At 33.6% G+C, this 22,117-nt stretch overlaps 2 protein-coding genes across 2 annotated transcripts; both read right to left on the reverse strand.

Annotated features, from left to right (window-relative positions):
- Positions 1–828: 828 nt before the first annotated feature.
- On the reverse strand, positions 829–1,984 carry LOC130654689 (uncharacterized). The gene is made up of 3 exons (XM_057457304.1): positions 1,820–1,984; positions 1,529–1,599; positions 829–1,069 (listed from the first exon to the last, which is right to left on the reverse strand). Exons 1-3 carry the CDS (start codon positions 1,902–1,904, stop codon positions 896–898), a joined length of 330 nt encoding a protein of 109 aa, XP_057313287.1. The 5' UTR covers positions 1,905–1,984; the 3' UTR covers positions 829–895.
- A 2,580-nt stretch (positions 1,985–4,564) lies between these two features.
- On the reverse strand, positions 4,565–21,238 carry LOC130654495 (rho GTPase-activating protein 24-like). Its single transcript, XM_057457087.1, has 14 exons — positions 20,978–21,238; positions 20,151–20,258; positions 12,652–12,751; positions 11,480–11,598; positions 10,528–10,648; positions 10,235–10,312; positions 9,622–9,756; positions 9,343–9,436; positions 9,065–9,161; positions 8,120–8,256; positions 7,879–7,958; positions 7,696–7,725; positions 6,952–7,096; positions 4,565–5,863 (listed from the first exon to the last, which is right to left on the reverse strand). The coding sequence occupies exons 1-14, from the start codon at positions 21,080–21,082 to the stop codon at positions 5,773–5,775; spliced, it is 1,440 nt and encodes a 479-aa protein (XP_057313070.1). The 5' UTR covers positions 21,083–21,238; the 3' UTR covers positions 4,565–5,772.
- Between the last annotated feature and the right edge of the window lie 879 nt (positions 21,239–22,117).

Consider the following 22,117-nt stretch of genomic DNA (forward strand, 5'->3'; position numbering starts at 1 on the left):
TTTTTTTGCTGTTGGCAGAGTTTCGTTATTTTTTACAAAAATTTGGATCTCCGAGAATAATTTTAGCATTCAAAAGTACTTTTGTCTTAAAGGGGAGAGGGAGGAAGTCACATAGATACCGCGAACGTGATCAAACAAAGGCGGAGGGAGTCAAAATAAAAAAATATATAGCGAACGAATACATTATTTTGATTTATTTAAATTTTACTAACAGTGCGTAAGCAATGTCTGGAATCTAACCCTTGTGTTTCCTATAAACATGTTTTCATATCTAAAATTATTATTTGTCAACACTAAGGTGTTGACAAATAATAATTCGCCGGTCTGAGCTTTTCTTAGTGTCAAAAAATGAAAACCCTGACTAGTAGCCATGTGGTTAAACGTTCGTTTCTAGTGCGGAAGGTCGTGGGATTAGGAATCGTGAATCGATTTTTTCTGCTTAACATACGGAGCAGATGTCAATATTTAAAAGTTTTTGCGCTGCGAGGATTTTATATTTTAAATGGGAGGTTTAATTGCACCAACACACCCAATGTCTTCAACAACAGTTGTTAAATTAGCTAGGTTCCAGGAAATTTTGTCACTAACTTCTATTTTTGGTTGTCATAATCTATCTGACTATGTGGTTTTTTGGCATTTTCGAAGTCGATAAAGAAAGTTTAAAAAATGGAAAAATTTCCGCGGGCACCTGGACGAGTGACTGAAATTTAGAGGGGGTTGAGGGCGACGAAGATTTTGCCAGGAAAGTATCTTAATTTTTCCTAAATAACATCATACATATTGTCAACTTTCATTACTCCAAAATTATTCAGAGAAACGATCAGCGCATTCTGTATTATTCTTTTTTTTACTTTAGAATCATTAACACATAAAAAAATTGTACAATAGTGTATTTTTATACGTTATTTCCTTCATTCGAAGTTGCTGCATTGGCCAGTATGTCTGCTGGAGATTCTGAAATGTACCCCGATAGATCAACGCATGATGTGTAGTAAAGGTGACATGCTTTCAATGCTGAGCTGATTGATCTACTCGCATCCACTAAACAGTTATTGAATTCACCGATACACTAAAGAATAAATAAAAACAATTGAATTCTTTCTTAATGTTTGAGCTTCAATAATTTCCTGATCTATTTTAAAAATCGGAAGTTTGCAGATGTTTTCGTCAAGAAAAGTGCATAGATTTCATTTTGAAAATAAAAAGAGCATTCTAACTTTTTCGACTATAGATTTTGTGAATTCAATTTATTACGTACAGAATTTCATCTCCACATCCTTGAATTACCTTATTCGAAGAAAACTTCGCACGGATTTAATTTGGCGCAGCGAGAGAAAAAATTGGCGCAGATTTAAATTAGCGAGTTTTGCCATTTTTTGCCAATTACGCAAAATGTTTTATCCGAATAATGTATTACCGCAAAAGACAATTAAAAGAAAGGGACCTTCAAAAAGAAGAGTAAAAGAAAAATTAAAATGCGCTACGCAAGATTATTCGTTCTCTTTTTTTTTGTATAAAATTTACTTACGCCCCAGAATCTATTTTGTGCCTTTAGCTCATCATCACTCTCCTCCTCGCTTCTTCCAACTCTTCCGTACTCTAAAAAAATAAGTTTAGCAATTACTATGCTGCCTGCCCAAAACGAAAACAAAGCATTTTTATTATACTGTTAGATATTTGGGAAAGATTATCAGATATAAAATACAGTAAAAACCGTTCATTAAACGAAGAGGAATGCAAAGATGTTTTTTCGGAACAAAGTTTCTAAAATTACGTTTCGTTTCAAAATACATTCGAATTGATATACAAAACAACTAACTTGTAGATTTTCCTGGTCTTGATTCTACAACGTAACTAAGAGTAACCAAACAAAAAATAAACACACTATAATTCAAAAAACCCATGGTTCAAAATCAGAGTCAACCCTTCTCCAATGTCAAATTCAAATATAAGAATGTTTACTCTTTGAGTTTTAACAACTTTATACCATTTTATTAAAAACAGAGAATATTCCTATTTAAAAAAGTGGGAGACCAAGGAAAAGATTGTTATTATCAAAAAACGCATACAGGGTGGTATTGTAAGCAGCTGCTTAAAAAATTTTTGCCTTAAAAATTGTGCTGTGATTTTCTTTTGTTTTGTTTCAAGTCCTTCCCACTTTACTTGCACCTGTTATAAAATCCCACATGTGCTTTTCGTGTATCCCATTAACTTTGTATAGCATCCTGCAATGTTTTTAAGAAAGAGATAGTTGACGGTGACATTTTGAATCGTTTTTAAAGGAGAACAGCTGCTTGGTATTTAGTTAAAATTTCTAAAGTTTTTTAATGCTTTAAAATTCAAAAAATAAAAGAGTAACACGAGGTCCTTTTTTGTTCCAATTTGTATTTTATTATATCCTTTCATGTTATGCATTCTATTTTGATTATATTTTCGTTACAATAGGTCACGATATTTGGATGCCACCTATCAATTTCATTACAAGTCCTCAAAGGCTTTCCACTAAGAAAAAAAGAGTAGTGAGAAAAGCTACCTCGCCCTCAGGGCTTGTGACCCCTGAGCCGTTATTACGGAGTGGCCTTAACCTGAAGTTTTTTACTCTTTTTACATTTTTAAGCGTAAACTTCGAACTGCTTTTATTTCATCAACTTCATCAACGAGGCAAAATGCCCTGGGAACGAGGTTGTGGGAAAAGTATAAAGTGTTTTTTTAATAAATTATTTGGACACACCCACAAGACAAGCCTTTGACAGTGACGTCTTAGCATATTAGCGCATCTCGGTTATATGGAAACTGATCTGCAGGAAGTAGTAGTGAGATTGAAATGAACAAAATATCCGAGAATACAGGATCAAGATGGAAACGAGAAATTACAAAATAGACATTATATGTTGTAATCTTAGTAAAAAAACAAAAACATGGCTTCCGTTGACATAAAAATTGTTGAGCAACCATTGTATAAGTTGCACAACAGTCACTGTGACAAGATTATTGAGAACAGTACAACCAAAAAAACAAAAAAAAAGAAGAGATATTACACAATAAATGATGCAGAGATAGAAATATTTCTAAGTATGGCGCAACAATTGCAGATTTTGTTGGAAACTAATCTTAATATTTGTTAAAACTAAAACTATTCGTTATACCACTTGAATCAACGAACAAAATATTTGCTGCAATATATTTGCTGTCCTGATAGAAAAAAATAACATGAGCAAAGCATGAGCAATTCTATACAGCAATCGTAGTTACAATTTTCATCAACCTCGGCCCCTGAGTCGCTATAACGGAGTGGCCAATAAAAACTTCATCAACAAGGCTAAATGCCCTAGAAACGAGGTTGTATTTTCACGAAACACAATGTTGTACAAAAGTGAATAGAATTTTTTTATGTGAGTCATAAAATTTGACTTCAACTTGAAGTGTTCTTATCATTTTTATATGTTCAAGCTTAAAACTTCAATTGAACTATGAAATTCTATTTATTTTATTAATTTAATTCAGGTACAAATTTTGCAGAATCTCAAAAAAAGTCTTGCTTGGCTATTCCCTTTTTTGCTTTTATTTTTCAGTCAATCTCAGCCTTTCAGTTCTTATAAAATATTACTAATATAAAAAAAAATAATTGGGGACATTAAAAATCGTTAAAGAACTGCTATATAACAGACACTGTTTCGACTTTATTGAAAATACGTTGTACAACAAAGCGAAGCAAGAGATATCGCACTTTAAATCTTACAATAGTTGCACTAACTTCGTCCCCAGGGCATCTTTTTTTCTGACATCCAGGACGACAGCAGCAAAGATGCAAGATGCACTAGGCACGAGGTTGCAGTTGCACAACAATTACAGATTTTTTTATAAACTAAGTTTACATTGCTTCCCAAGTCTTCTTATCATTACTTATCATTTCAGTACATTGACATCTTTATGAGTCAGGCTAATTTCATTCAAGCTAACCAATCTCGTTTCCAGGGCAATTTTTCGCTTTTTAGATATCCGAGGCGGCGCGAAAAATATTAAAAAACAGAAAAATTGCTTTGCTACAAGGTTGTCGAGCTATCCTACCAGATTCAAGCGAGAATTCTTTTTGCTTTATATTCTTATTCTCATATTTTTTTACTTTATTTTTGCAATCCTAAAATACTCGTTAAAAGAACATCACTTCTGTCAACTTCACACCTGCCATTCAGCACTTGGATTTTTATTTCTCCATGATTCTCCACGGACAGCCGTAGAGAATCATGGTATGGTACCTAACGGTAACTTACTAGATTATCCAGCCCCTGTTTTACCTTTTTTAAAACTTCTGCCTGACCAGTTGCCTTAGCTGTTACTTAAGTTTAGTCCAAATCTCAGCCTCATCCCTTAGCAATTCAGTTACTTCTAAAAGAAACGCGTGCTAAACACCTCTTTTTTCTAAAATAAACGCCACACAGAATTTGAAACTTGTTGTATACGCCACAGGTGTGTACTAGGTAAGATGCTGCGTAAGTTATTCAGAGTCTTAAGAAAGTGTTCACAATTAACCGAATGGGCTTTGACCGCATAGATAAACCATCGATCAGTAAAGCATTTATCTTATATGTTATATATGTAAAAAATGTATAAAAAATATGCATGCAATAAATCTTTATAACTAAATAAAGGACTAACATAAAAGCAAAAAAAATTAAAAAAATTAATAACACATAATAATTCTGGCGCTCTCTCCTTTTTTCTCTTTCTAACTTTAAAAATTTAGTGCTTCACAAAATTACTGAATTTTAATGCCGAGAATATTTCAAAATGCTGAAATGCTGAAAATATTTCAAAATGCTATACAACAACTGTCTTTTCGCAAATATTTTTCGGAAAATTCCTCGCAACGGCAAAGATTCCAGCTACAACTGAAAAAGTGTTTATAAGCTATATACAATCGTGAAATACGTCAGCTGTCATTTTTACATTAAATTACATACCTAATAATAATGTAGTTCTCTCTTGATGCATTTTAAAAATAAAAACATGCCACAGTTTGTAAAACGAAGGTTGGAGAGATTCGAGGTAAAAGTTGTTAAAGAAGTTTTAATTTGATTTTTTAAAATTGAAAACAATTAAATTGTTTAAAGATTCCTGCTTTCCAAAAAGCAGAAACCTCTAAATACCAGACAAAATCTTTTTGTTACTCTGAGTTAAGACAGTACTATCCATTGGTGTAAGCGCTATACAAAAATATATTTAGTAACAATTATAAAGAGTTAATGAATGCATATCAATCATTTAGGAGCATTATCGTAATATACCATATAACTACATAGTCGTTGGACATCGAAAGAACAACTTGTATGTTCGAAAAAGACGCCAGGTCAGCTATTTGAAGGTGACTTTATATATGGGAGTCAGGGGGTGTTACCTTAAACTTTTCTTAACGTTGCTATATGTTATAGCAGATTCTAAACTAAGAATTTAAACCTGCTGTTAAAAAAAAGTACAGAAAAAAGTTTAATTTCTTAGTTTGATTGGTCATTGAAAAGGTCAATGAATTTGAAAAGAAGTTGGGCTTAAAGGGAGAGGGTTTATGAAGAGACTGTTTGACTAAAGCATTACAGTGTGAGCATTAAAATCTAATTTCTCAAAAATGTTGAAAAATAGAAATAACCACATAACAACAAACGAGGCCCAGTAAATACAAGCTATATACATGGCTGCCTCAGACTATAAAATTACTTTTCATCTAAATTATAAATTCATTTTCAGTTTAAAAGAGTTTCCTACAATTAAAGATCTATATCAAGATATGCTAATATCAACATGTCCAAATTTTTTACAATATTCTTCGATGCCATTTCTGTATAACTCGAGTCTCTCCTCCGCAGCAACCCTATGTTAGATAATATGAAATTTCGTGAAAAAAATATAAACTAAAGCAAAGAAAAGAATCCTACTTCCAAGATTCAAAGATTGTTAAAATATCACAGCCTTCGTAACAAAAAGGCACAGGGCCAATTTTATGTGATATATTCTTCTAATTCTTCAAAAGGAAAAATTATGCCTATCTCAAGTTTTCTGTTACACCAGAAGGATCAGCGTTATGAGGGCACTTAAAATGCAGAATTTAATTAGTTTGCAAGAAAAAAGCGCGAAAATGAAATTTCCCTAATTCTTTAATTGGTAAGATATGTTGATGCGTCATTTTACATTCAAAATGGACTTTAAAGTACCCCTTTGTTCATACAGTACATAATGAGGAAAAAACTGAATTTTCATAACAACAGGACGCATCTTTAATCCACCGCCCATCAAAGGTAGTTTTTATTTTCATGTTACAAAATTTTAAATACGCCAATGTTGAAAACTACAATAAAAACTAAAATGTTTCGGCGGGAAAACTTTCGGACACAATTTGTTATTTAAGCGGAAAAATTTTCGGGCAAGATTTATAAAGTCGAAAAATGTATGGGTACTTTTGAACAAATTTTAACCAAATTTTAAAAGTAATGATTACGGGAAATGACACAAAAAGAAGGCTAGAAGCATTTAAAGTGTACATATATTCAATTAAGATCTAAAAAAGGGTCTTTAGGATCCAACTTTATAGATAGAGTCTCCCAAATATGAAAACAACATAAAAAAATAACTTCAAAACTGCATTTTTTTATTGATTTTCTGATTACCCTATATATAATTTCTATACACTGGTCCTTCTTTTATAAGAATTAGAAAAACTAAAATTTTCAAACAAAAAAACTTTCAGCAGACACACATTGAAAACGGAAAAATTTTCGTTACTAATGAATTTTAGGTATTCGTGACATAAAAATATTACAGTTACCTAACAGAAAGAATTTAAATATTTAAAAAGTGAAATGGGCACATATCAATGTGCCCATTTGTTACTAAAGGTGCGATATGTACGTATTGACGAGCGAGGAGACAAAAGGAGTCGAATAAAAAAAATCAAATGTAAACCTGGCTTTATGCTCATCCGTTAAGCGTATTTTAATCATTTCGCGAATTTTTATTTCAGCGTCCAATTTATTCTCTAGTTCTTCTATCTGGTCTTGAAATTGTTTTCTTTGTTCTTCAATTTCTTTCTTTAACTGTGCTACTTCATCTAAAAATAAAAAAAATGACCGCATTTTATCGTAAATTCATCATTGCCCTTGCCCAAACGTACTCAATATCATGCGATTGTACTACCACAAATATGTTCATAACTTTGGAAAATTTTCAACAGCCTCGCCTGACCACTCCTTGGGTAGGCTGCGTAAACACTACTGTGGCAGATGTATAGATCGAATAAACAACTTTAAAGAAACGCCCAAGCCACAGTTTTGGAACAATAAGCGCCGTAATTTGGGGAGAACCAAAAAATCGTGACAATGGACTGCGCTCGTATCAGCAAAATTTTTTAAAGCTTAGGATTTAACTAAATAACCTAAAATCCTAAACCCTCTTGGAACATTTACCAGTGAACTTCTTTTAGTTTGAACTGCGTGTGTCTAACATAAAAATAAAGTAAGTGATTGCTTGTGTCTGCAATATTTAACATTTGATTAATTCCTATATATTTCAAAAATGGTAGTAACTCTAACATCTGCTAGATCGTCACTAAAACAATTGGGTATTATTACTTCAACACTTTCAGTCAGGAAAAGTATTATTTTACCTTTCACAAAAAATTCAAAAAAAATTGGAAAAATAAAATCATACCTCTCTTTTCAGTACTGAATGTTCTTTCAACTATAGAGAAAAAGACACACAAAGAAAACATTAGTCAAACAAACACGCTTTCTCATGTTCTCATGCTGAACCCTCACGAAGAAAAAACAAATACGACTCTTATTTAAAACGCACTTTAAGAACTATTAGAAATTTTAGTAAAACTATTCTTACGATCTATCAAATCCGATAAACTGCTATCAGACATAGATCTTTTGTCTTGTGTCATTGGTGGGGCAACCTTTAAATACAAGCTGAAATACAAAAAAAATTTAGCTTATGGTACAAGTTAACAGCTGTTGTTATATGATTATCCCTTCTTCCTGAAGTGGATTGATTTCCAAGAAATCACGATTTTTTTTAACCGTTTATTTGTATTTTATTAGACTATGTTGCATCCATAATCCATACTCACTTATCGAAGGAATCTCTGGGTTGGTAATATTTTTCATCTGGTGTCACAGGGAACAATTCCTCCTGACACATCACAATCGCCATTGTAGTTCTGTTGACATCGCCAAGACTTTTAAGTAAAAAATCAGGATCGTCGCCCTGCGAACAGAACAGGTAAATAATGAAACCGGATAAAAACTAATAGTCACCAAGAGAAAGTAAACTCAGATCTTCAGAGAAAAGTTTAAAGGTAATCGCCACAGACGCTAGAAAATGGTGCCATTAGAAAATATAGACCACAATTTTCCGGAAAGAATCTTCAGAATTAAAACTAAATTGGATATAATAAGTGAAAATAAATAATTTTTTATTTCTTAAAGCAATGAAATACAAATTACATGTAAAAAAAATTAACAGAGGGACTAAAAATCTATTTATGTATTTTTAGATTTCATTGACTACCAATATTCTTAAGTGTAGAGATAACACTGTTGGAAAAAAACCACGGTATGGTTTTGAAGCGTTGCCTTCCATTACAGAAGTTTGTGAGTTGAATTCCAAGACCAAGCTATGCCAGAAGTCTATCAAAGCGTAAATCAACTTTTTCAGATCGTAAGCAAGAGAATAAAGATTGAAATATTCGCAGTTCAATTTAGACCTTTAAAAGCGCTAGAACCCCCTCGCAGTATCTTCGCTGTTAGTAATACCAATAGAAACAAAGACAGGGTTATAAACATGATCAGCTCTTTAATAATAGCCTGCCTGTTTGTGCGCGAGAAAAAGCCGGGTTAAGGAAACACGAAATGCGATATATTTAGAACTCGTGGATTTATCCACGGGCTATTGACTAGTCTATATTATGATACCTGCTTACATCTGCCTGTCACGGAAAAATGGTACCGCAAGTAGCGAGACGCACGCAATGCGGCATAAAAAAGTGTTTACAACATACCAACAAACGTCTTACCTGGGGTCTTAATATATTTGGACCAAATACAAGAGCAAGATTCACAATCGTCATTTTCGTTGTTTTTTCATATGTTTGAAGTTCAAATAAAAAACGGCTAAAATGAAGAAAGATATCTTTGGCGAGCGTACTTTGGAGATTAAAACTGAAAAGACAACTTAATGGCATGCTAAAGCTTGGTTTTCACTTACCGCTCATTAGCGCTAGTTACTGCTAGTTATTGCTAAGTGGAAACCAAGCTTAAAGGAATTTCGCAGCATGCAACAACTATACGTTACCTTAAGTATTTTAATAAATTTAAATGTTCCTTTGGTATAATTTTTAACAAATTACGAAACTTCGAAATGGCGGCCTTATTGTCTTCTTTGTATACTAAAAAAAAATGTTAAAGTATATAAAAATAAAAAATAAAAAATTAAAAACAACAAAATTTGTTAGTGATACTGCAAAACTGCTTAGAAAGTGAAAACCATTATGGATAAATTACTTCTCATACTGATAAGTGGACATTTAAGTAAAACCAATTGCAAAACTATAAACAGTAAAAAGTAGCTTACAGCCTCCCACAGCAATAAATTGATCATAATTTTCAGACGGAATAACTGGATCAGGTAAATCTCCAATGTATTGCTTTAACACAGAAGCAACAATATGCACTTTGTATTCTCCTTCTTTTAACGTAATTGTTTCCCCTAAGTATTGAAAACAAAAAGCGTTTAGATTGAATAAACTGTACTTCTATCTGTTACGACTTGACAGGAAATGCTTGTAACTCCTAGGAGATGAAATAATCTTTGAGACTGTGACGAGAATGACTTATTTTTTAAAAAACAACAAAATAGCCTGGCCCAGTTAATTTTACTAAAGCTTAAAATAAAGAAAAGCGGAGGAGACATTCTTTACAATAATGCATTCATGAGGAGCGTCGGAGACATTAAAAATTAAGATACGAGAAACAGGTAACAAACATACCAAACAAAACAGGTAGTAAACAAAAGATGTGAAAATCTTTGCAAATCATAGCGTAAATTAGAAGAAACAATTTCTTACTTCGTCCTTTTTTTCTCATCCTTTTCCGAATTAAAAAATCATTACTACTTCCCCTTAAAATGTTATTTTAGTTTTTAGAAACATTTCATCAAATTAACTATGGCGTAAAAAGGGAGGTACCTTTATTAAATGAATTCTTTAACATCTCCACATCGTCTTTTGCACCAGGCACTCGAAATATACCTTCCTCGTTCATTCCTTCATAAAATATAGTTTCATGTATTCCAAAATGTGCGATGGCGCTGGTGTCACAGTTCTTGTTCGTCTTTTCAAAGCTCTCGTTTTATAATGACAGTTATCGTTTTCATTTTTGACAGTGGAGTAAATTGGCCTTCGTTATTTTTTAGTTTAAATGACACAGGAGTTGAAAACGCATCTACTAATAATTAAAAAAGAAAAAGAAGTATATATACCTATTTTTCTAATATATTCGACGCATTGCTCAACAATAATAGGTACCATTCCACCACCTTTCCTGGAATCCAGTTTTACAGTTTCAATTATCGAACGACCAAACATGCCTCCGCCGAGGGGCTAGAAATGCAGAAATGTTGAATATGTTGAATAAAATCTTGACATCACGAAAACTACTTGTAGAATTTAAAACATGAAACTATAGGAGAGTATTACTGTCCTGTCAGCAACTTAGAGGATTATTTATAATCCTAACACATAAAAATATTTCATTTAAAACAACTTTTATTTACACACTCCAAAAAAGACTTTGCTTGTTTCCTACTAACAATACGCTTTTTATTTCCTTAGTAGGCCACTGCGTAAAGCCATAGTGTGAAGCCACTTTTATTCACCCAACTTGATTTACTTTTACCTGCTCTGCCTCGTCCCAGTTTAGGTATCCTCTGTTAAGTTTCAGAGTCTATTTCCCCAGTTGTAGAACACTTTTATATTTGCAGGAGTGTTACAACAAATTTAGCATGGATGATGAAAATGGCTGTGCAGGATTGACAGAATGACAAACTGACCAATGTCACTTAAATGTGGAGGAAGATATTCAGGATCGAAGTAAATGATTTTTAAGAGAAAGCACACAGAATTTTTCTGTAAAAAAATATCTGAGCAAAACTTGTGTAATGAAAAGTTTAGAGAAGTTTAAATTTAAAGAAGTAAAAAAGTCTTTCCTTCATTTTCATATATAGAAATTACAAATTATCGTGAATCCTCCCATTAATTTTTTTACCGTCCCCTCATCCTCAAAAGAGAGAAGGGTTCTTTATTATCAAAGTTTCTAATTGTTGCTTACTCCCTTTAGCCACGGAAAATCCAAATTTGTCTAAACCCCAAGGTCATATTGGGTCTTAAGAGTTCACACAATGTGCTAGAGAAAGTCACACTAAAACTACCTACAGTGTAAATAACTCTGTTGATTGCTTTTATCCATTCTTCCATCTCATAAGGAGCTTCAGCTCCAAACAACAACGTATCAAAGTTTTCCATCACAGGTCGGCCCTTTCGTTGCTCACCAGCTATACCATACAAATACATATTAGCAAAAAGATATTGAACTTGTTGATATAAATCAATAAGATTAAAATGTATTAGAATTGATATCACAAGGTAAAAAATATAGTAAATACGAATCATAAAAAAACCTGCTTAATTTAATGCAGAAATTTCCAAATAAAGTATGGTAAAACTTATAGTTCTCATCTTACTGAGGCATTGTTGTTTGGGATCAAGAGGTGAAAAATAGTGTTGGACTTAAGTTATAAAGCTTGAATAATTGTTTAACTAACTAGTACTTTTAGATTTTTTAACAACTACAATCTTGGTCAAAATATGATAAGACAAGATAGTTAATTTCAAAGTTCGCAACCAAAACTCATTGTGTAGACTATTTTTATATTACTCACTTGTCAATGTTCAGAGTGAACTTAGGACTTAGGTCATTTGATAAAGTCCAAATTCTTAAAATGTGCTAATTGTTGCTGAGGTCAGCATGGCCATTTTTTACAAAAATCGGGGTCTTTGTGTGCCCCAATGTGGATTATTTCGGTGTGTGGACGAGCTAAACAATGTCACTGTCTGCCTGGCCTACGTGTGTGCTAAACTGTCTGCCTGGCCTACGTGTGTGCAAAAGACTTCATTGACTGTTTGCCATTTTTGTCTATGTTTGAATAATGAGAAAAAACTGCCTTTGTCTTAATATTTTTGTCCAAGATTGTAGCCTTAAAAATTTTAAATCATGTTTGTCTCTCAAGATATCTGCATACAAAAGTTTTCAAATTAATTATGGTGGATAAATTGTACAATGCATAAATATGATATCATATGAATAGCAAATTTTAATATCAATAATTTTGGACCTGCCAGAAACAATCTATTCCTGACCTGTTTAACAATAAAATTTTTTACTTTGAAATCCCTTTACTAGGTTTGCATTTCACATTGTATATATAAATTTGTCAAATTTAACTAGATAGTCACGGCTCTGCACTAACTTTAATGCACAGTCTGTTTAATAATCTATCCAATGAAAAAGCAAAATCGACAATTTAAAAAGAAACCTAAAAACATACCAATTATTTCAAACAAGTATTTTCCACTTGTGTCTGCCAATGGTGGGTGTCTTTTAATCTCGTTTCCAGCAAGAGATACTTGCCCAAGAGGATTAGAATCCTTTAATGAAAAATTTTAACTGGTAACTTCGATCGTAACACACGTTTTAAATATTACAAGTAAACATAATTTAAATAGAATGATGATGACAATGGCACAGCATTTTTAAAACATTCTCTCCAGTGGAACGAGCTCCGAATTGTTACAAAATTAAAAACCCTACATAAAAATTGCATCAAATTTATTAATACTATGCTGGTAGATTGGCCTGTGCAAACATTTAAAGAAATATATTATCTCTTTAATAATAGCCGTATTTTGTCTGTCTGTCCGCGAAAGCTGCGTCCTGTTACGGAAACACGAAATGCGATATATAAAGGACGGGCGACCCCGTGGATTCTTAACGGACAACACGAAATTTTTAAAATGCGCACGAATATCAAATGCGGTATATTTTTATCCTCTTTGTTGCGACGGGTAAATTTAAAGAACGGGCGACCCTCGTAAATTTAACCTCCAGCATTAGGATATATTAAAAATATAACACACACTTAAAATGTGAAAACAAAACAGAAAAACCATGTTAAAAGTCATGTGTCATTACAAGACTACCTATACCAATTTATTGTACTGTATATACAGTACCTGGTATAAAATTTTCGCACAACCATATAAAATTTTATGAATAATGAATTTAGGTATAGAGATGAGTGACAATGTTTATTAAAACATAATAAGGAGGGGGTTCTAATAAGCATTAGGGGGAAAGGGAGTTAATTTGGCAGCCTACTAATTGTTTAAATTTGTTTCGCAATTGCTTTTATTGCATAGAGGTTTAATCCAATAAAGAAAATAAATTAGATTGTGCTTTTTCAGTTACAGAGATACTATAGTTTAAATTCTTTTTGATGACCTCATTAACCCGTCACAGCTTTGGAGAATTATCTTCAGTAACCCAAGCAGGGGAAAAACTGACGTATCTTGTTTAGTTATATAAATGTATTACAATGGTTTTATCAATGTAAATTACCTATTAATTTCTTGTAGTAATAGAAAAAGTTTGTCTATGATAAAAAATACTGAAGGAAGTCAAAATCCCGCTTTTCAAATGTCTTTTTCTTCTAAAGAATGCAAAAATTCAAAATACTACATTAAAGATTGATGTCAATAGTATAATCAAACTTATTGAAGGTTTTGCAGTTCACTAATAAGTTTGAGGCCAAATAACTTGGAAATAGTGGGACATAACTGATGTCATCTCTGTTAATGTTTAATATTGTGATTCTCTTTGTTCTTATAGTACTCTAGATAATAGAACATCGTGGAGGTGTATTCTATACCAAAAGGGAAACAAAGATATGAAGACCAACAGGTAATATATAAAATATCTCTTTAACAATGGTAGCATAGCTGGCAACGTTATCCACTGTCCAAGTTTAATTGGAATACTGAGGTATTTATATTGACTCTTTTGCTTTAAATGTGTACAATGAGTGGCATAAAATCACCTTCGGTCTTCGAGCCTGAAGAAAACAACGATTACGCATCATGGAAGAATGATGTTGAAGTTTTGCAATGCTTCCAAAGGAAGAACCTAAACATCAAGAACCTGCTGTATATCTGTCATTGAAAAGCAAAGCTCGGGAAGCAGTTTATGCCATTCAGTTAGTGACTTGAAAGAAGATGATGGTGTCTAAGTGATTATACAGAAACTTGATGAAGTGTTTCAAAGTGACGAGACAACTCATGCATATCATGCATTTAAAGTTTGTAGAGTATAGGATAGAGAATTTTTCAACCTTCATTATGCAATATGAAAAACGATACAGAGAAGTGAAGCGGTACAAGCTAGAATTACCGTCGGGTGTGCAAGCGTTTTTCTTACTGCAAACTGCAAATTTATCTAGAGAAACTGATGAGACCTACTGCCAAGTTAGAGTACATGGATATGAAAGACAAACTACAGAAAGTATTTGGTGACTCGTTTGAAGACAGCTCTGAGGTGGTTCCTATACTTATGGCAAGGACAAGTATGGTAATGGAAAACGAGGCGGGAGAAATTATTCCCGTGGAAGCAGTTTCTGAAAGTCGAATAAAAGAAGCACAGCAAATACATCTGATAACCCAGTTCATTCTGAAGGCATTGTTTTACGATGTCCTCATTGTGAGTCGACAAAACATTTCGTTGGAAATTGTTCGCATCGTGAGAAAGTAGTGGAAGAAAGTAATATGACTGTTCATATTACACTGGTGACTGGAAAAGGTAGTGGAAGTATGGTGTGTGGCTGGATCAGTGTGGATTGATGAGTTTGTTAACATGTTGAATGAAAAAGATCGAAAAAAGGTTCATCAAAGTACTGTTTCAAGTGAGTCGCTGTTTCGTTTTGGTGATGGTGTGGAGAGCCGTAGCTTCAAATGTGTGAAGATTCCAGTATTTTTTGGTGGAAAAAAGCGGAAAATTACAAAAGTTGATGTTGTGAGTAATGAGTTTCCATTGCTTAAAGTAAACCTGCGATGAAGTCCTTGTGTATGAAAATTGATTTTGAAAACCATTCTGCAATATTAATGGTGAAAAGCTTGATCTTCAGTGCAGCTCATCAGGACATTACTTTTTGTCATTGACAGCTCATAAAAACTGTAAAGTTGTTTTTCATACAGAAAACCTGTTGACCTTTCCTAAAGAAGAAAAGAAGAAGAAGGCAATAAAACTTTATTGTCAATTATGTCATACATCAAAAGAAAAAATGGTTGGCTTGTTGAAGAAAAGTTGATGCAGTGACAAAGAATTTTTTTGTTTTGTTGTTCTTCTTGTAAGTTCTGTAAGCTTTATAAAAAAACTTAATCTGGGCCTGTTGTTGGACTGCCAGTGTCTGATAAATTTAACGATGTTGTCTGTATGGATTTGAATGAGCTGGAAAAAGAAAAAATGGTTGGAAAAAGAAAATGGTTCCTTCGTCTTGTTGATGCGGGTACTCGATACACAGCTGCATATTTGATTAATACAAGGAAGAAAGAAGTTGTGGTATGCAAAATTTTTCAATTATGGATAGCTTATTTTGGAGCACCTAGAAAGTTTCATAATGATTGTGGAGGGAAATTTTGTAATGCAGTTATGGAGAAGATGAGTGAGAAGTTAGGCGTCAAGATTAGCACAACACCAGGTGAATCATCTTTCAGTAGCGGCGTTGTAGAGAGAAATAATAAAGTGCTCAATGAATCGATGATGAAAACCAAAGAAAATGTTAAATGCAATATGGATACTGCAATTTCGGCGAAGAATGCGCTTCAAAATCAGGAAGGATTTCCTCCAAACCAGCTTGTTTTCGGCACCAACGTGAATTTACCTTCAGTAATATCTTTCTCACCCCCTGCTTTAAAATCATCTACTTCCGGTGAAATTGTAAGAGGAAATCTTAATGCTCTTTATTCAGCTTGTGAAAATTTTTATTAAGACAAAATAAAATAACACCAATCGCCGTGCTCTAAGACACAATGTGCGCACTTTTTCAGAGGAGCATTACACGAATGGCGACAAGGTTTTTTATAGGCGCAAGAATGCAAACAATTGGAAACAATTGGAAAAATCCCGGAACAGTTCTTAGTAAAAAGGAAAAGAGGAAACTTTGGAAAGAGTGGAAGTCAGGTGGTAGTAAAAATATTTACTTAGAAGCTAAGCGTCGTGCTCGTACAGCAGTGTATAAGGCAAAATCAGAAGCATAGAGAAACAGATTTGCAGATGTGTTAAGAAGGGAAGACCAGCGCAATGAGGTATTCAAGATAGCAAAGCAAAAGAAGAAGACTAACCAAGATGTTGTAGGTGAGAAGTGTATACGTGATGATGAAGGTGTTTTGGCTAGCACAGAGGAGGAGAAAAGGGTAGCTTGGAAGAATTATTATCAGAGGTTGCTTAACACTGAGTTGGATTGGGATGAGGATAATTTGTCTGATGATGATGTTGTAGAAGGGCCAGCTATGCAGATCAAGACAGAATGGGTAGTGGAGGTTATTAGGAAATTGAAGATTGGCAAGGCTGCCGGATTATCAGGTATTGTTGCAGAGATGGTAAAAGCATCTGGATATATTGGAGTTAAGCTTATTACAAGTCTTGCTAACCAGATTATAAAGGATGGTGCTATTCCAAGTGAGTGGCAGTCGATTGTAATAGTGAATTGTTTCAAGGGCAAGGGTGATGCATTAGAAAGGGGTAACTATAGAGGCTTGAAGTTGGTTGATCAAGTAATGAAAGTTATTGAAAGAGTGATTGATAAGTTACTTAGAGAAAGGACTGATATAGATAAGATGCAATTTGGTTTTGTTCCAGGGCATGGCACTACAGATGCAATATTTTTACTCAGACAGCTTCAGGAAAAGTAGTTAGAAGAGAAAAAGAATCTCTATTTTGCCTTTGTAGATTTAGAGAAATCTTTTGATAGAGTGCCACGTAAAGTTATTTGGTGGGCTATGAGAAAATTAGGTGTGGATTAGTGGCTAGTTACGATGGTACAGTCTATGTACAGCAATGCTAGAAGTCGTGTCAGGATTAACGATTCACTTAGTGATGAATTTAGTGTAAATGTTGGTGTACATCAGGGTTCTGTACTTAGTCCTTTGTTGTTTGTTCTAGTCTTAGAAGCGCTGTCGATGGAGTTCAGAACAGGTTGTCCATGGGAGTTATTGTATGCAGATGATTTGGTTCTCATAGCAGAGTCGATGGAAGAATTAGTTGAACAGTTTGAGAAGTGGAAGAAAGGACTAGAAGAGAAAGGGCTAAAGGTAAACACAGCAAAGTCTAAAGTCATGATTAGTAGCATTGCAGCCAAGTGTGACCTTGTAGTTGGAAAGCGGCCTTGTGGAGTTTGCAGGAAAGGGGTTGGTAGCAACTCAATTTTTTGTCAGACAAGCATTGGGTACATAAGAAGTGCAGTAGTATTAGTGGAAGGTTAAGAGCTGACATTCAGTTTGTATGCAAGCGTTGCAAAGGTGAGACTATAGAGAATGAAGTATTTCCAGCTTTAATGATGTACAACAGTGGCTCGTTAGAGATAGTTGAGAACTTCTGTTACTTAGGTGAATGTTGGGCAGTGAAGGGGGTGTTGGAAGAAGTGTTACTTGCAGGATAGGTTCTGCTTGGAAAAAATTCAGAGAGTTACTTCCTTTGTTGACTAGCAGAGTCCTGTCAATTGAGGTAAAAGGTAGGTTGTATAAGGCCTGTATAAGAAGTGTTATGTTGTACGGTAGTGAGACATGGGCAGTGAAGCAGGAAGATCTTGACCGTTTAGATAGGAATGATATGAGGATGGTTAGGTGGATGTGTAACGCCAGTCTGAGAGACAGAAAGAGTTCAGATGAGCTAAGAAGCAGGCTAAGTCTCCGTAGAATTAAAGATGTTATCCAGATAAGAAGATTGAATTGACTGGGGCAGTTGGAAAAAATGGAGGAGGATAATTGGGTAAGAAAGTGTAGAGACTTGATAGTTCCTGGGGCAAAGCCCAGAGGCAGACCGAGAAAGACTTGGCAGGAGGTTATAAGGACAGACTTGATACAGAGGAAGTTGAGTTTACATCTAACACAGTCTAGATCAGATTGGAAAAGGGTCATTAATATACCCTGTCCAACCCATGCTAGCATGGAAAATGGACGTTAAGCCGAGAATGATGATGATGATGATGATGATGATGATGATGATGATGATGATGATGATGATGATGATGATGATGATGATGATGATGATGATGATGATGATGATGATGATGATGATGATGATGATGATGATGATGATGATGATGATGATGATGATGATGGTAGTTCCTTTTACAGATGCCATCCTTGCCAACTAATGAAAGCAATTTCTCCTGCACCCTCATCCTCCAATGAAGTAAGATGCAAAGAAGAATGAATTGTGGTAATGTTGTTGCTGAAGTGGAAGATGAAAATGAAAGTGACAGTGATGCAGAGAAGGTAAAGAAATATGAGAGGGAATCTAGTGATGCTAGTGATGCTAGTAAATCTGTGGTCGGTGAAGATGAAGCAGCTGGTGATTCCTCTGATGTTGATGATAAAGCAGAGACTCTAGTTGACAATGTTGAAGGCGACGATGCTGATAATTGTGGTGAGATAGTAAGTGATGTGGATGCTGAAGTTGAAGAAGTGGTAGCCAGTGGTGCTAGAGAGGTACTTGATGGAGGTGATGCTGAAAAGCTATATGGCACTGTTAAAAAAGAAAGTGATGAAACTACTAGATTTGCAAGAAAGGGCGACGTGCCTATACCAAAAGGTATAGGCACGCCGTTTGTTATTGTATTTTTTTTCATAAGTCATTTTAAACGCAACATTTAACACTTAGGCTTGCTTTCAAAAAGCAAACATCTTTAATACATGAACAAGTATAGCCAACGTTGCACTATACTTTGTCATGCAATCAGTCATTGTACATTAATTTCTACGAGTTGAATCCTTTCATGCAATCTTGCAATATCAACACGTAATCTCAGATCTTGGATGATCTTCGTGCTTTCAAGATGCTCCCGTAGCGATTGGTTATCAGTTTTATATGCAACAGATGGAGCAAACATCAAAATTAAATATCTCTTTAACTGCATTAGTAATTAGGAACCACCTGAAAAAACCAAAATGGAACAATTGCCAAAAGCTGTGTCAACCCACCTGTTTTATAATGGACAGATTAATAAAGTCTTAAAAAATCTTTATATCCCAATAGATCAACTTTTTTTGTTTGTTAAAAGTATTTAAATCTCAACATTTTCTTACCAGTTTCTTGAAAATGTTATCCCACACATTATTTTGATCAGTGTTGCAAGTTCTGTACAACTAAATCAGGTGCTCTTTGACCTCATCAAAATACATTTTTGTACCTGCTTGTCTCCCTAATTAAGTTGATTATTCCATGGGCCTTACAACTACTTACTGTATATTATAAATGAGAAAAGGCCTTAATAAGTTTCAATAAATTTATGTAGATTAACAAAAAAGCTTAAGTATAGTTTTTTAGATTTGTATCTGCAAAATAACTAAATTATACTAAATAATAGCCCTGTGGCCATCATCCACGGTGTATATACATCAACTCAACAATTGCAGCAATTCTGCAGATAAACTAGCAGAACCTTTTACAAATTTAACGAAAAGACATTTTATCACCTGAACCATTAAAGTATGTCCCTGACTTTTTCAAAATATAATTTTGATTATTATAGTCAATATTTTGGAATCACATACATGAACAAAGCTAACATTTCTCAGAGTGTTCATCACACAAGAAAATTTCTTTTTGATAAAGCTGCTATTGTTGCATGTCTATATAAAGCTATCAAAACTAAAATGTACATAGCTTATTAAACCGCATGGTATTTATTCACACCCTCTTGCCATTACAATAGGATTAATTGTTTACTTACATTAATTACAACTAGAAAAACTTGTCAAAATATAGAATGCTTACACCTTTAGCTTTAAAGTAATATAACTGATCTCCCTTGATTTCAAACCATCTTCGGTTTGAGAGTTGCGAATTCATTACACCTTTCTTCCACAACCAACCACTATGTATCTAAACAGCATACAATCGTATTTAATAGTATTTAGTATTAATTAGATCAGCAGAGAAATACGAAAGCATAGTTCACAGTGGGGTCAGAACACCCTAGCTTTTTGTTGTTGTTGTTGTTGTTGAAACTTATATGGGAACTATGAAAAAGCGATGTTAAATAGTTACCACAAATTGATGGTAAAAAAAGTTCTAGGAATTTGAAATGTTCTCTTGCTAATATATACCTGTTTTTTTTAGAACTTTTACCAAGATCTTTAATTCATAGATAAGTCTCTAATTTTCTAACATTGTGAATTTTGAAAATTGCCATATGCTTACTTTACTGAGTTTATTGAATCTTTTCACAATTGTCAACTTCAAATAATATTTTCTAATAGGCATTGACAGGCAGAAACATGAATTTAGATATAATAATAAATAGACAGGATGTAACTTAAAAAAAAAAAGAAATAGGAACTTGCTGCAAATAAAGCAATACAAAAAACGAGCAATTGCTGTTTTACGGCTAAATTAGATAATCTGTCTTACTTGAGGAACCAACCCCCTATTTAGCTTAACCCTACAAGAATTATTTAAGCTTCCTATTTTTACAAAATTTTGGAAAAGCAACTCCCTCCCCTTTATAAAGGAAGAGAGGCCACCAAAGTCAATATTGCTACATCAAAGAGCTCTATTTTATTTGGTAGTATAGACTGAAAATTATTTATACATATTCGTACTGTTTTTTGTCTTGGTAGGGAATGACTTCCACCTTTTATTATTGGATAACCCATGATATTCCGGATGGATGAACTTCTCTTAACAGGGTTTGTTGGTTTCTGCATTGTTTTTCTAAATAAAATCTAACAATATGAAAGGCTTTATAATTTGTGGGTCAAATTTTTGACCAATATCTTATTAAACTAGCTTTAACTCTACACTGACAGCTTGGGTAACATCTTATATAAAAACTTGCTTATTTTTAAAAAATACATCTTCTCAGTGTCTATATAACTGACGAAACATTTTTTACCAACTTTATTTGGTGTTGTCAAGGTTTTTTGGCCAAATTGTTTTAGTGTAATAACTAAAATGCCACAAAAATGAGATGATATACAAAGGGTTCAGCCTTTCCAATTACGTCAAGATTACAGCATTTTACTACATGGCATTGTTTCATAGACCAAAAGATTTTATTAGAAATATTTTGGGCAAATTACATCACTGCTTCTTGTCCTAGACATATTCTAAATACATGCAGGAAAATTACATTAAAAATTATTCATCATAATAATGCAATCTTGTAGGGAAACAGAAAAATATTATACACCCATATTGTCAGCGTGGAACAAAAAGTTCCATTAGATCAATCAGACTAACTACACAAATACAAAAATAAGCACTTAAATGACCTACAACTTGGTTAAAAAAAATTGATTGCAAAGCAACAGAGGAAAAAAATTAAAATTATTATAACTTACAGTGCCGGTCGCAAGTAACTATCCACAAGTATTAAACTACGGGTACAAGTAATTTCTTTTGTGGGTATTCCACAAGTATGTAACGAATATCCTGTGCGTACGAGTACGCCGAAAATACTCGCACAATTTTTCTACTGTACTCACACAGTATTCACTAGCATGCACAATAGGCAAACGGTATAATTAAACGAGAAACTTTCCTATATTTTCTAAAAAATGTGTTTCGGTGTTTACGTTATTTTTTGTTTCAATATTTTTTAGCATGAATTTGAACGATTTGTTCATTGTTATATTTTTAAAACAAAGAACAACGATTTCTTAAGTTCAGGGGAACTCCGTATTAGATAGATAGATAGATGTGCATATTTTACATGGCTAGCCTCACAAATATCAAGGGAT

This window comes from Hydractinia symbiolongicarpus, chromosome 8, assembly GCF_029227915.1.
Source record: "Hydractinia symbiolongicarpus strain clone_291-10 chromosome 8, HSymV2.1, whole genome shotgun sequence".
In the NCBI taxonomy this organism is placed as follows: domain Eukaryota; kingdom Metazoa; phylum Cnidaria; class Hydrozoa; order Anthoathecata; family Hydractiniidae; genus Hydractinia; species Hydractinia symbiolongicarpus.

Coding starts and splice junctions, on each gene's coding strand:
- LOC130654689 (XM_057457304.1), bottom strand. CDS start 1,904: ATGGGTTTTTTGAATTATAGTGTGTTTATTTTTTGTTTGGTTACTCTT. Junction 1,600..1,819: donor AAGACCAGGAAAATCTACAA/GTTAGTTGTTTT, acceptor TTATTTTTTTAG/AGTACGGAAGAGTTGGAAGA. Junction 1,070..1,528: donor CACAAAATAGATTCTGGGGC/GTAAGTAAATTT, acceptor TTTATTCTTTAG/TGTATCGGTGAATTCAATAA.
- LOC130654495 (XM_057457087.1), bottom strand. CDS start 21,082: ATGCAGAAACCAACAAACCCTGTTAAGAGAAGTTCATCCATCCGGAAT. Junction 11,599..12,651: donor ATACTTGTTTGAAATAATTG/GTATGTTTTTAG, acceptor TGTATGGTATAG/CTGGTGAGCAACGAAAGGGC. Junction 7,726..7,878: donor TTTATCGGATTTGATAGATC/GTAAGAATAGTT, acceptor TTTTCTCTATAG/TTGAAAGAACATTCAGTACT.